This window comes from Tiliqua scincoides, chromosome 7 (genome assembly GCF_035046505.1).
Source record: "Tiliqua scincoides isolate rTilSci1 chromosome 7, rTilSci1.hap2, whole genome shotgun sequence".
Taxonomy (NCBI): domain Eukaryota; kingdom Metazoa; phylum Chordata; class Lepidosauria; order Squamata; family Scincidae; genus Tiliqua; species Tiliqua scincoides.
Genome location: NC_089827.1, coordinates 62,646,260 through 62,659,403, shown reverse-complemented (window position 1 = coordinate 62,659,403; position 13,144 = coordinate 62,646,260). Strand labels below are relative to the sequence as shown.

At 44.2% G+C, this 13,144-nt stretch overlaps 1 protein-coding gene across 1 annotated transcript in view; it reads right to left on the bottom strand.

The window, feature by feature from the left end:
* ANKS1B (ankyrin repeat and sterile alpha motif domain containing 1B) overlaps window positions 1-13,144 on the bottom strand; it is a 406,398-nt gene that overhangs the window by 327,471 nt on the left and 65,783 nt on the right. Inside the window, exons 7-8 of the mRNA XM_066634627.1 lie at window positions 5,379-5,495; window positions 4,046-4,221 (exon numbers count right to left, since the gene is read on the bottom strand). Coding sequence (XP_066490724.1) covers window positions 4,046-4,221; window positions 5,379-5,495 — 293 coding nt within the window. The remainder of the gene's footprint in view (window positions 1-4,045; window positions 4,222-5,378; window positions 5,496-13,144) is intronic.

Sequence of the window (13,144 nt, the reverse complement as noted above, 5' to 3'; positions counted from 1 at the left end):
GCGCTGGTCTCTGCCCCCTTAAGGGGTGGGGGCAGCCTAGAGGTGGGGGGAAGACAGCGGCGCGATCCCTAGAATCGCGCCGCTCAGGGGGCTGCAGGGGCTTGGATCGCTCTGCATTCACTTTCCCTGCTGCAGGGAGCCCTGCCAGAAGTCACGCTGGGCTCCCCGCACCCCAGGGAGGCTGCAGGAGGCTTGGGTAAGTGCACCCAAGCCCCTGCAGTCCCCTGAGCGGCGCGATCCTGGGGATCCTGGGGATCGCGCCGCTGCCTTCCCCCCGCCCCTGAAAATAATTACTGGCTCTCAAACTCTTCCAGGGAGTTTGAGAACCACTGGACTAAGATATTCTGATTGGCCCAAGGTTACCTGCTTCATAAACAAGTGGGGATTTGAACTAACCCCAGATCTTCCTGGTCTGCCTAGACAGTACTCTGAACTCTATTTCAGTTTATTTGAACTCCCTTTCTTCAGAGGTTCTTAATTTAATTTGAAACACGTTTCCATTTTTGACACTGCTTTTTGACACTACACAAATAAGTAGTGTCAATGGGAAGGCCTGTGTAGGCAAAACATACCACAGGCAACACATCCTCCTGCCTGATAGCCTCTAGAGCATGTAAGTGCTGTACTGCGCAGCAAAAGGGTGGGGGAGAGTGGCAGGAGGGTAGAATTGAGATAGGCAGGGCATTTGGGGACGGGGAGGGCTGGGACGGCAGAGGAGGCCTCTGCCACAACCTAACCCTCAGTTATGCAGAACCGAATAGCCCCACTGAGCAAGCTGAGGTTCTACACAGGATAAGGGAACAAATGTTCCCTTACTCCAAGAAGACCTTCAGCCTGCTCAATTGCAGCACTGGATACAATGTGAGCCTGGCAGCCCTGCTGCACCAGGGCTGCATAGGATTGGATAGTGCAATTCATAAAACTATTCCTAAGTTTGGTTCAGAAGAGTAAAGCTGTAGAGGTGCATCAATGTGAGCAGTGCATTCCAGCTAGCACAGGGCTGATCAATTGCTGACAGGAAATGCTTTAGGAGAGGAAATAGCAGGCAAGACAATCTACCCCAGATGCTTCATTCAACAAGAAGCCTGTAGTTCTCAAGGATGACTCACATTCTCCTCCTATCATCTTCCCCTTCTCCTTCCATATAGGAAGTGACAGCAGGAGTGGTCAATTACACAGCAAGGTCTGACACAGCAGCAGCATTCGCAAACTTGGCCACCTGGCTTTTTATCCCCAACTCCAGGTCATTTATGAACAAGTTGAAAAGCACCAGCCCCAAAATAGGTCCTTGTAGCACACCACTTTTCACGTCTCTCCATTGCGAAAATTGCCCATTGACACTCATTCTTTTTCCTGGTCTTTAACCAGTTCCTAACCCAAAAGAGGACCTGCCCTTTTATTCCGACTGTGGAGTTTTCTCAGCAGCCTTTGGTGAGGGACTGTGTCAAATGCCTTCTGAAAATCCAGATATATAATATCAACATGACCTTTCAAACAATTCTAAAAGGTTTATGTGGCAAGACTTACCCTTGCAGAAGCCATGCTGATTCTCCTTCAGCAAAGCTTGATCTTCTATATGTTTTAAGATGTTCTTAAGGCTTTTCACCATCTTACCTGGCACAGATGTTAGGCTGACTGGTTTGTAGTTTCCCAGGTTCTCTCCTTTTTAAAAAAATTGGTGTGATATTAACTATCCTACAACCCTTTGGCACAGTGGCTGTATTAAGGGACAAGTTACATATTTTAGTCAAAAGACGAGGGCGCAATCCTAACCCATTTTCCCACACTGAAATAAGGGCAATACAACTTCAAGGTAAGGGAGCAAACATTGCCATACCTTGAGGAGGCTTCCATAACTGCTCCCCAACTGCAGGATGCAGCACATGCCCCACTGGCACAGCTATGCCAGAGCTGGAAAGTTGGTTAGGATTGCGCCCTAAGGGTCCTATCCAACTTTCCAGAGCTAATGCAGCCATGCCAACAGGGTATGCACTGCACTGCACTGCATCCTGTGGTGGTGGGGCAGTCACAGAGGCATCCTCATGGTAAAGGAATATTTTTTATCTTGGAGCTGCTTTCCAGCTGCATCTGGGCTGGAAAGTTGGATAGGACTGGGCACTCAATTCCTTAGTCAGAAGGGGCCATTCGGGTAGCAGTATCTGCCTGCCATGAAGGTAGATGCAAAGAGCTCATTTAATTTCTCTGCAATCTCCAAATTCCCTTTTATTTCTTGTTTCCATCCCTCACAGTCAGGTGGGCCAACTGTTTCTCTGGCAGGTTCCCTGCTTTAACAAATTTGAAGAAGCTTTTATCATTCCCTTTAATGTTGCTGGCCATATGCTCCTCAAAGTCTTTCTTGGATTCCAGTGTAATCTTTATACGTACATTTTTTTTGCCAAAGTTTGTGTTCCAGAAACACAAAATAGCCAGTGCAGACTTGAGAAGCCCCATTGCGGGGCTTGGGGCTTCCCCAGGGAGGCATCCAGTTGCTTCCCAGCACTGCTGGATACAGCAGTAGCCGCTTTGGTTCCACTGCTCCAGTGATCGCTGGGAGGCTCAGGATTGGACTAGCCATCAAGCCCTTCCTCTTTTGTTTTCTTCTTATTAGTGGAACCACACCCTTGGATCAAAGTCATGATTATCTGCTCTCTTCTCCGCTTATCAAGCATGATCCCCTGCAGAGAACCTAGAAACCCAACTACAAATATAACTGCTTTCAGATGCTATCTCATTTCTGTAGTAGTGTCTTATAGATACTACTGGGGCCACTGGAGTTATAGGACTCCTCCCACAGCAAAGTCTGGCAAGCCAGCTAAGTTTTAGTTTTTTAAAAAAGGATTTAAAAACCTTTATTTTCACATCCCTGGTAGATCAGGCCTTTAACTGATGACTGGACTTGAAAATGACTTGCTGCATTTTTTCCAGCTGTTCTTAATCTTCTACCACGTCATATGCTGTTTTATGTTTAGAATTGTTATTTTCTTTGTTCAGATGTTGTATTGCTACTTTATGCTGTTTTATGCATATTTAGTGCTGTTTTACTGCTATTGTGTTTTATTTTAAACTATTCCAAGGCTTTGTGGACCTACATTCAAATAAAAAAAATACCTACTGTTTAATCTTAATGCTATTCACGTGAAATCTTGCATACAGTGAACTGGGACCATGTGGCACCACACAGGGCCCCTGGGAGTCTGAAGGGTGCCATGGCCATGGAAAGTTTGAGAACCGCTGTCTTAATGCTCTTGCTCAACACAATATTTATGTCAGAATATTTAATATCCCTTTGCCCCAATCCATAGAACTTTGCACAGGGGTGTGAGATGCATATTCATCTGTGCAAAGATGTTTTCACACTTACCTTCTGGGGCCCACAAGTGCACTTATCATTGCATTTTTAAATTTTGGCTAAATGATCTTGCTCTCATGAAGGGTGGGAGCATATCCCATAATCACACAGAACTTTAGGAAGTCTCAGAAAGCAATGTGGTAACTTTGCTTTCTGAGCCTCTTTGAGGATTAGCACAACAGGGATAAGCTCCTGCCTCACCCAATCCAGCTGGGGGAAGGGGAGCAGGCATTTATGCCCCACCCAGTTGGAATGGTCTCAGAGGTGCTCCTAACACCTCTAGGTCTCAAAATGACAGCAGAGCCCAACTAAAATTTCTGGACGCCTACTTCTCCTCCCAACAGATGGCTGGTGCTGAAGTGCGAGGAAGAAATCTAGCAAGCAGAACATCTTTAGAAGAGGGGCCTCCCTTCAGTAAATTTGAGATGCTGTGGAGTAATCCATTCTGTCTAGCACAGCTCCTGCCTCTCTTCACAGAGTCAAAGCCTTCTTCTACAATAGCAAGACCTGCATCTCTCTCTCTATTGAACACATAGATCTTAGAGACATAGCTGCGTTTATTTGTTAATGTCTAAAGGCTAAGGATGCAAACCTACACACCCTTTCCTGGGAGCAGGTCCCCTTAAAATCAGTGAGAATGACTTCTGAGTAGACATACATAGGACTGTACTTTAAGCTACATCCCATCTGACTTACTATATTAGGTTTGGCTTGACTTTCATTTATCACTGGTTCTTCTTCCGATGCTTTGCTAACATTGCCCAAGTAATGGTCTGATGCTGTATGGCACAGTTCTTCCAAAGAATAATCCTTTTCTTGGCACAGCTTGATTTCATCTAATAGTTTTGATAATTCTCCAGTCACCACATCACCTTTACAAAAACAAAATAATATAGTCAGAATAATAAGCCAAAGAAAATAAACTAAAACATGACTGAAGATAGCCCTGTTGAGTCTACTGGAGATCCTAGAATTCAGTCAAGGATTGGCAGTTTGATGCCCTGTCTCTCATTTCATTTCACAGACCTGACTTCTCACTTCACTCCGAACTTCCCCACTTTCCCCCATAAGACGAAAGGGGCTCCAGTATATCTATCATTGTTTATTTACAGTCAATCTTCATGACACAATGTTGGGAGACTTTTTTCTGTGGTAATAGCACTTGGATTGGGGTCCCATATGGATTGGTACTACAGTGAGGAGTAGTGCTAGAGCCTTCTAGCCCACTGCCTCAGTTCCAATTCACAGGTCCCCAATTGAGTTCATCCTGACTAAAGAAAATTCAAGCCCATCCGGGCTAAAAAAAATTTTTAACACCTATTGTCGCTTAACCCTTAAATGCTGAAATCTGTTTCAGGACAAAGTGAGGCAATGTGCAGCCCAATCCTATCTTGTGCCGAAACAGGCAGGCCAGGAAGCCTCCCCCCGCCCTGAAACGCCTCCGTCCCACCTCCTCCTCAACCTCCCCAGACCCTTGTCAGCCAGGTTCGGCCAATGAAAGCCTCCCGTCAAGTTGGCATGGAGGCTGAACTCAGCCTCCATGGGCATTGCACATCCCTGCACCAGCCCAGCTGACTCTCAAGGAGGTGCAAATGTGCCTTGTAAGGCGCATTTGGATTGTGCCCTTAGAGACTGACACAAGGATCAGTCAGTAGCTGCTGTGCTTAGTCCAGCTCTGATAAAGGGATCTGCTTCATTATTCACAAAAAGGCTAGTCAATGGAAGTAGTGATAATCAGGAAGAACTGAAAATCTGAACTCACAAAGGTAAGACAGATGATATTTAGAAAAAGACTATGGAAGTGCTATTTTAAATTTCCCCACAATGTCCCAGATTGCAATATGGTGTTGCTCTGTAGCAATTCCAAATCAGAGGTGAGACATTGTTGGGAAATTACAATGGTACCTAACCTATAGTTAGATTCTTAATCCACTAAGAAGGCAAAAAAATTCACAATGCTTATCTTTCTCTCACATTATCTCTCTAACAATTTAATTCGGAACAGATTTACAGAAAGTAAAATATTTACTTTTAGTTGTATGTGTTGGAGAAACCTCTGGAGACAAAACACAAGATTGATGATCTAGCATGGGACATTCCTGCACAGGTTCTTCTGGAATTGCAGCATTTCCTGTTTCTATGTAGTCTGGAAAAAAGAAAAAAACAAGCATGCATCATTCACTTTTTTTTATTTTTTCCCATGTACCCTCACTTAACAAGTACACATGTATTAGAAGTATTATAGACCACTGAAATGGGAAGTCATATAACAGGCAGTTCAATACTATGAATGTTTATTCAGATGTATACACATCAAGCTCCAGTGGGACATATTTCAAGCAATGTTCCCTCTAACCTTCAAGGGGAGTAGACAGAGATCTAACGGAGCTGGTGTATTTTTTTAAGAGGTCAAGCTCCCAAAGCTCCATCCTGATCTGTCTTTGCCAAAAGATTCCAACTCAGGCAGGTCATCTGTGTTGGAAAAAGGGATGATATTGCAAATTCCTACCCCACTGTATTGTGAAAGCCTCCATCTCCTGTTGATATCAGTTTGACTTCTGCCTGTATTTGCATTTCAGTTATAAGTTCATTGTATATCAAGAAAAACTAAATCAATGCTTGTTTGAATTCTATTCACATACCAAGTCACACATTAACACACCAAAGAGGAGACCCCTCCCCAAACCAAATTAAGCTTTTCGTGAAAGATTTAATACATCACAAAATGCCTACCTCCCATAGCTGCATGTAGACAGTATCCCAAACCCACAAAGTGTTAGGACACTTTGGTCAGTCAGATGCACTTTATCTGATGCAACAACTGCCTTGCGGACTGTTGTATCAACTCAAAGTTGCCCCTCACTGCATGGAACCTAGCAAGCCAGGGCTGGACAGGCTGTCTTCTGGAACAGTGACTGTCATTGTGCTCCTTGCCTCCTTGCTTTCTCTCCAGTCTTCTCTCTAAAGCCTTCCTGCACTGACCTTCTTAGCTCAAGGACCAGGGAAAAGATTAGGATTTGTCCTGTGCATTACCTTCCCTTCAGTTCCATGTTTTTCCTCCTTTCTGCCCTCAGATGCACCCAAAATATGCAACCACCATGATAAGTTATACAAGAATACATACCAAGAACTATTGCAAAAGACATTTTTATATACTACGTATCTTGTGTATCTTGTGTATCTACGTACGATTCACTCCCGAATCGGCCTTTTCAGCCACACTAGACGCTGTTCCAGAACCACCTTTCAGAGCACGATACCATAGTCTTTCAAGACTGAAGGTTGCCAACAGCAATCTTGTGGAATAAATCTGTATTCTTTTTTGAGGAAGCTCTCTTTCTCCCAGTTGCTTCTTTAAAAGGAGGTTCTGCAAAATGCTAATTTTGCACCCAGTTTAAGATCTTTATCAAAAGAGTTATGTTTTTTTTTATCTTTACCTTGCTAGGTTATCCTTTGAAGAGGCAGGAGTGATCACCATGTGTTCTTTTCAAGGGAAACATTTATCTGATAATTCCCCATACAGCTCCATAGATAACAAATTCGCCAGGTGGTCTGTGGGAGGTGGCAGGCAAGCACTACCCCCACTCGCCACTTGAAATAGTAGCTTTACTCCACTTCATGTATGGGCCAGCCTGAGTCATCTGCCTATTCTCTGGTAACTCTGCTGCCTTGCTCTTCCTGTCTGCCTTGACACCCACCCTGATCACCTACCCAGTACCACAACTTGCACACTCCTTTCAGTCCAAGCCATGGATACTGACAGATACCTGGTTAGTTTTGCAAGTTTTTAAAAGCTAAATGTTATAATTTTGATTTGAACCTTTAAAACTACCTAAATTTAGTCACATCATAGAGATCCTTCTAGTAATCCTTGAAAACAGGGGTCTCCAAACTTTTTGGACAGAGGGCCGCATGAAATATCTGGCACAGTGCTGGGGACTGCAAAAAAAATTTAAATATAAAATTTAAATAAATAAATTAGAGATGGAACTTAGATGAATGAATAGATGAATAAGTGGGCTCATTCACTTAGCCTCTCCAGCCCTCAGAACACCCTTCAGATGCAATCAGAGCACAGCTCTGGTCATGTTCAGTTGAGTGGGTCAGAGGCTTTCAGGGGACAAGAGGCTGGTCGCTGGCCAGATAGAGGCTTGCTGCAGACCACATCTGGTCACCGGGGTGGGGTTTGGAGACCCCTGCTTTAAAAGACTGTGCTCTGAAAGGCGTGACACATCTGCCACATCATAAATTTGTTGAAATCACTGGAAACAGAACCTCAGTTGACATGAATAGTCAAAGCAGTCACAAAATATGCAAAAAATGAAAGGGAAGAGTTAACACACATTTGGTGATTAGTAAAATATACAGCTGTTATCTTTCAAGGCAGGGAATACCAGAGACTGCAGCCATGGGTGGCATACAGTGGGCTCAGCTGGAACAAGGTACTGAATTTCAAGGAATTAATGAGCCAACTTTAGCAAATTCCCAATATGAATTCTAGCTCTTCTCCAAATTTAGTCTGGAGGTGGCAGTTCTGGGTATGTATGTAAATAGACAGGAAATGGCTCCAAGATCATATGTTCCTGCGCCAGTACTAGCTTATCCTTGCAGAAAGTTGAATGTCTTAAAGACCCCAAACATGTGGGCTGAGAAGTGGATCCAGCAATGTTGCTGCCATTTTGTTCTCAGGCTCAGGTTTGCATAGTTTGTGGACACAAATATGTAAATCCTGCTGGAAACTTTGAGGGAATGCTTTGGTCAGGTCCCACCAATTTTCAGTACATCTCCTTGTATTGCCAGAGAGCAATGGTTCTTTTCGGATTCAGAAGCAATATGCACATCAATGAATAAAGCAAATGTTTTTAATGATTAGCATATAAGTAGCATTAACAGTCTCAAGAAAACAAACAAAACAGGTAATACTGTATGCTTACACCCCTTTGGCTGCAGGGAGCACAAATTCCATATGCAGACACACCTATGGGCCATGGTGTGTGTGAGCAGCATCTTCCAGGATGGCCTAACCAATGCTCCCTGATAAGGGGTTTGTGGCTTTCTTATATAGGCCTACTACATCTGAAAATAGCTATTTACTTACTTATATCCAGGCCTTCTTTGCTAATGGAACGCGGGGGGTGGAGTTCCGGCACCTTTTTGCAGGGGCCCCTCCCCTTTGGAGGCATTCCAGGAAGGGGGGGAGCAAAACAGAGGCAGAGTAGACAGGCACAGGATTGGACTCTAAGGTTGCCATCCTATCCACAGTAAGCCCCATTCACTAAAGTGGACTTCTGAGTAGACATGCATAGGATTGGGCTCTTAGGCTGCAATCCTAGGCACTTTCCTGGGAGTAAGCTCCATTGACTAGAACGAGACTTACTTCAGAGTAGACGTACCTAGGATTGGGCTCTTAATCCTGGCAGAAATATATATCTGCACCCATTTTCACATGCTAAAAGCAGGTGAAAAGGGATTCTACGTGTGTACAATGTGCTGCCTAGCCTTGACAGAGATCCTCCTCATCCTTCCCCCACAAGCATGCCCTCCGCCAGCCAGCGTTTGCAGCTCCTCTCCAGCAATGCACAGCAGCTGCTCAGGGCAGCAGAGAACATGCAATTGCATGCCAAGTGCCTTCCCAAAGACACAGAGTATTCTGATACCTGAATTAAACCATATTTAATCGCTTGTTTGCAAACGTAGCTGTTTCTATGTGCACCTAAGGACCCCTCTCGTGTAAGAATTCCTTTTTTGTTCTTACTCCCACAGTTGCTTAGAGTAATTTTACTCCATGGAACTCATGTAAGCCATTTTTCGGAATCCATTAACTGCTTCCTCTCCTCGAAGTAGTGCCACACTACATACTACACGCTACAAGTGCACCTGTAAAGTATTTTTCTCCATGTGTAGAAAAAATAGCTAGGGGGAAGGGGATGTGGAGATTGACAGCACAATCCTATGCATGTCTACTCAGAAGTAAGATCACCTTTAGGGGGGAAGCACATAAAAAATATTTTATTTCTCCAATAAAAAATGGTTTAAAAATAAATAAATAAATAAATAAATAAATAAAAGATTAACAAGTTGTGAGTTCCTGCACCTTTTTTTTTTTTTTTTAATACAAAAAAAAGCACTGCTTATATCCCCATTAATTTGCAACAACATGTTAGGGGGAACCAAACCATCAAACAAACTGGAACCCTCAACTGCAGTGCCTTTCTAGATAAGAAGCTAGGGTAGGAAGATGACCCAAACAATTTGCAGTCACATCTAGGTGTCCAATCCTGGAACTTTACCTAGGACCTTCTAAAATAAAACTAAGAAAGCTTCAAAATGCACTCAGTTACGTGATAAGAATAGGATAAACAGTGCTCTTCAGAAGTTTCTAAAATTAATAAAAATATGTGTCAGCAGGCTGCTACACCTAAAGAGCCTGGAATTGGAAGGGGCCTTTGCACACCAACTAACTCCTCAAGATTACAATAATCTTCACGATTTTCCACTACACCCCTTCACCATCTGCCTGTCACAGTTCTGCTCTGTCTTACTTCACCTTGCTTTCTTGTATGCTTTCTTCACCTTTCAAAATTAAATGCACACTGTTGCACTGCCACTCCCTGCCTCACTCATTTCTCCTCTCCATTAGCCTAGAACAGTGGTTCTCAAACTAGTGGGTCGTGACCCACCAGTTCATGTAAAGCTTCCCCTGTCCCTTTAAGGGATGGGGGAAGGGGAGGGAGGCAGCAACAAGATCCCCAGGAGGCGAGGGGGGTGCTTTGCACTTACTTTCAGAAGCAGGGCTGCAGCAGGCTATAGGAGGTGCGGGGAGCCCTGCGCAGCTCTGCATAGCACTCCCTGAGGCTTGGAACTTTCACTAAAGGTGGGCGCAAAGCACTTCCATTTTGCAGGAGGTGCTTTGTGCCCGCTTTTAGCGAACATTCAAGTCTCAGAGAATGCTGTGAGCCCTGTCTCACCCCCCTTAGCAACGCGATCTGTTTATCGCATCGCTGTTTATCGCATCGCTGCCCTAGCCCCTCCCCAGTAAGAACTTACTGAGGGAGAAAAGCTTCCTCAAAGTTTGAGAACCACTGGCCTAGAAGGAAATAAAGGAAAAAACAACACATTTACAGTGCATCTACTGGTTAGAAAAGAAGAGAAACCTGGACCATTCACTATCCTCTGGACTCTTAAAGATGAGACCCACATTATAGGTTGGGGTTTGAGGTAGGTTCCAGCAGCTGGAAAGCTGAAGGTCACTACAGTAGGCAAATATTTATGTTGCATTAAGTAGTTCAGATTTTTTGCTACACTTCCAGTACAAAGACATACTAGCCTCAAAGCAGTGGTTGCTATACAGAGACCATCACATTTTGATGTATTTTTAGTATAAAAAGTATTTGGGATTTATCAGCTGATCTTACACCTTAAAGAGAAGACCAATTTCCTATAACTCTTGGTTTCAGTTCAATAAGAAGTGGAAATTAGTATGAGCTAAGCGTGATGACACCAGTTTCCATGTAAATTTGTATTTGGATGCGCTTTGATAGAGCTACTAATTGAGTGGTCGCATTATTCTGCTAAGGTTACATCAACAGAGACGCCTGCGTTGGCTCGGTCATGTCGTGAGAATGGATGATGGCCGGATCCCAAAGGATCTCCTCTATGGAGAACTCGTGCAAGGAAAGCGCCCTACAGGTAGACCACAGCTGCGATACAAGGATATCTGCAAGAGGGATCTGAAGGCCTTAGGAGTGGACCTCAACAAGTGGGAAACCCTGGCCTCTGAGCGGCCCGCTTGGAGGCAGGCTGTGCAACATGGCCTTTCCCAGTTTGAAGAGACACTTGGACAACAGTCTGAGGCAAAGAGGCAAAGAAGGAAGGCCCATAGCCAGGGAGACAGGCCAGGGACAGACTGCACTTGCTCCCAGTGTGGAAGGGATTGTCACTCCCGAATCGGCCTTTTCAGCCACACTAGACGCTGTTCCAGAACCACCTTTCAGAGCGCAATACCGTAGTCTTTCGAGACTGAAGGTTGCCAACTAACTAACATCAACAGGCTACTTCATTGATTTTTAAAACCTTACTTATCTGGATTACCCTTCAAGATTAAGATCAAGTAAAAAAATGAAACATTGACATAAACATTCACACTATTTGTAAGAGAAAAGTGGATATGATCCCTAGATAATTCCAGAGCATAGTCCACAAACAATCAATATTTCCACATATCTCTGGCTCTTCAGGGAATGCAAACTTAGGTGGTAAGCAGAGAATCACAGAGTTGAATGGGTCTTGTAGTTCAACCCACTGCTTGATTCATGAAATTCAGAACTAGAGCTTCCCTTATAAATGACTCTCCAGCCTCTTCTGAAGACTTCCAGTGAGGGAGAGTCTGCTCTTACTATTAAGATATTTTTTTCTGCTGGTCAACCAAAATATATCCTTAAGTAAGAAGTCTATTAGATCTATTCCTGCCATCTGGGGCAGAGTACAACTTTATAACACCTTTTCGGGTGTTTGGAAGAGTGCTGTCAAGTGTCCAATTACAGTCCAATCCTATCCAGCACAGGACCAGCGGCGATAAATGGCTAGCACTGCATCCTGTGCCGGATCAGAGCAGGCTGAAGGTCTCCTCAGAGGAAAGGGAAATTTGTCCCCTTACCCCAAGTGATGCCACAGCCTGCTCAGTGGGGCTTCTTGAGTCAGCAGCAGCCCCATGTCAGGTTTTCAAACCTGGGAATGAGCACAGGATTCGGCATAGGCCTCACCCACCTCCCAGACCCCTACCTCCCCACAGTCTACCCTCTCTCTGACCTCCGCCACCCAGAAATGCTTCCCCACGCCCTTCTACCACGCTCCCTATGCCCCTGTGCTGCTCTGGCTTACCTTAGCTCCGGCGGCGGTTCTGCCTGTGGCATCAATAGAGCAGTACAGGCCTCCCCACCAGCACCGCTTACCTTACAGCACATTTGCAACACCCAGCATCAGCACTGAGGAGCCATTGGATTGGGTTGTTAGTCATTTCTTATCTAAACATACCCAATTCCTTCAACCTCTCTTCAGAGGGCTCACTTTCAAGATCCCGACCTAGACCATCTTTGTTACCATCCTCTGAACTCATTCCAATTTATGGACATCCTTCTTAAAGTGTGGTGGCAAGAACTGGACACAGTACTCCAGATGAGGTCTGACTAGTGTGGATTAAAGTGGAATAATTACTTATGACTCAGAAATTATTGTTAAAATCACATTAGCCTCCCTTGCAGCTGCATCACACAGTTGACTTGCAGTACATTCAGCATGTGTGATTCTGAGAGCCTTCTCAGATGTACTACTGCCATGCCAACAATTCTCCTTCCCGTATGTGCATGTGTGTGCGCATGCTGAACTTTGCATTTGTCTCTGCTGAATTTCATTTTGATAGGTTCAGCCCTGTTTTCCATTCTATCAAGGTCATCTTGAATTTTTATTCTGGTCTTCTGAGGCATTGGCTATGCCTCCCAGTATTGTGTCATCTGAATATCCGATAGATTCCTTCCACCCTTTCATTAAATTATTGATTTAAAAAAAGTTACTGAGCACAGGGCAGAGCCTTATAGTGCCTCACTTAAACCTTTTTAAGTTTGATGAGAAAAGGGATTAGAACTGAATGATACCAGTTCTTTCTGATAGCCTCTTACAAGAGAAAGAACTACAGGTAAGAAACCATCTACTTTCTATAGTAATTCCTAGAAAGACAAACTCACTCAATTTGATATCACTGTAAAAATATGTGTGGTGAAAATCTTTGCAAAGGCATGT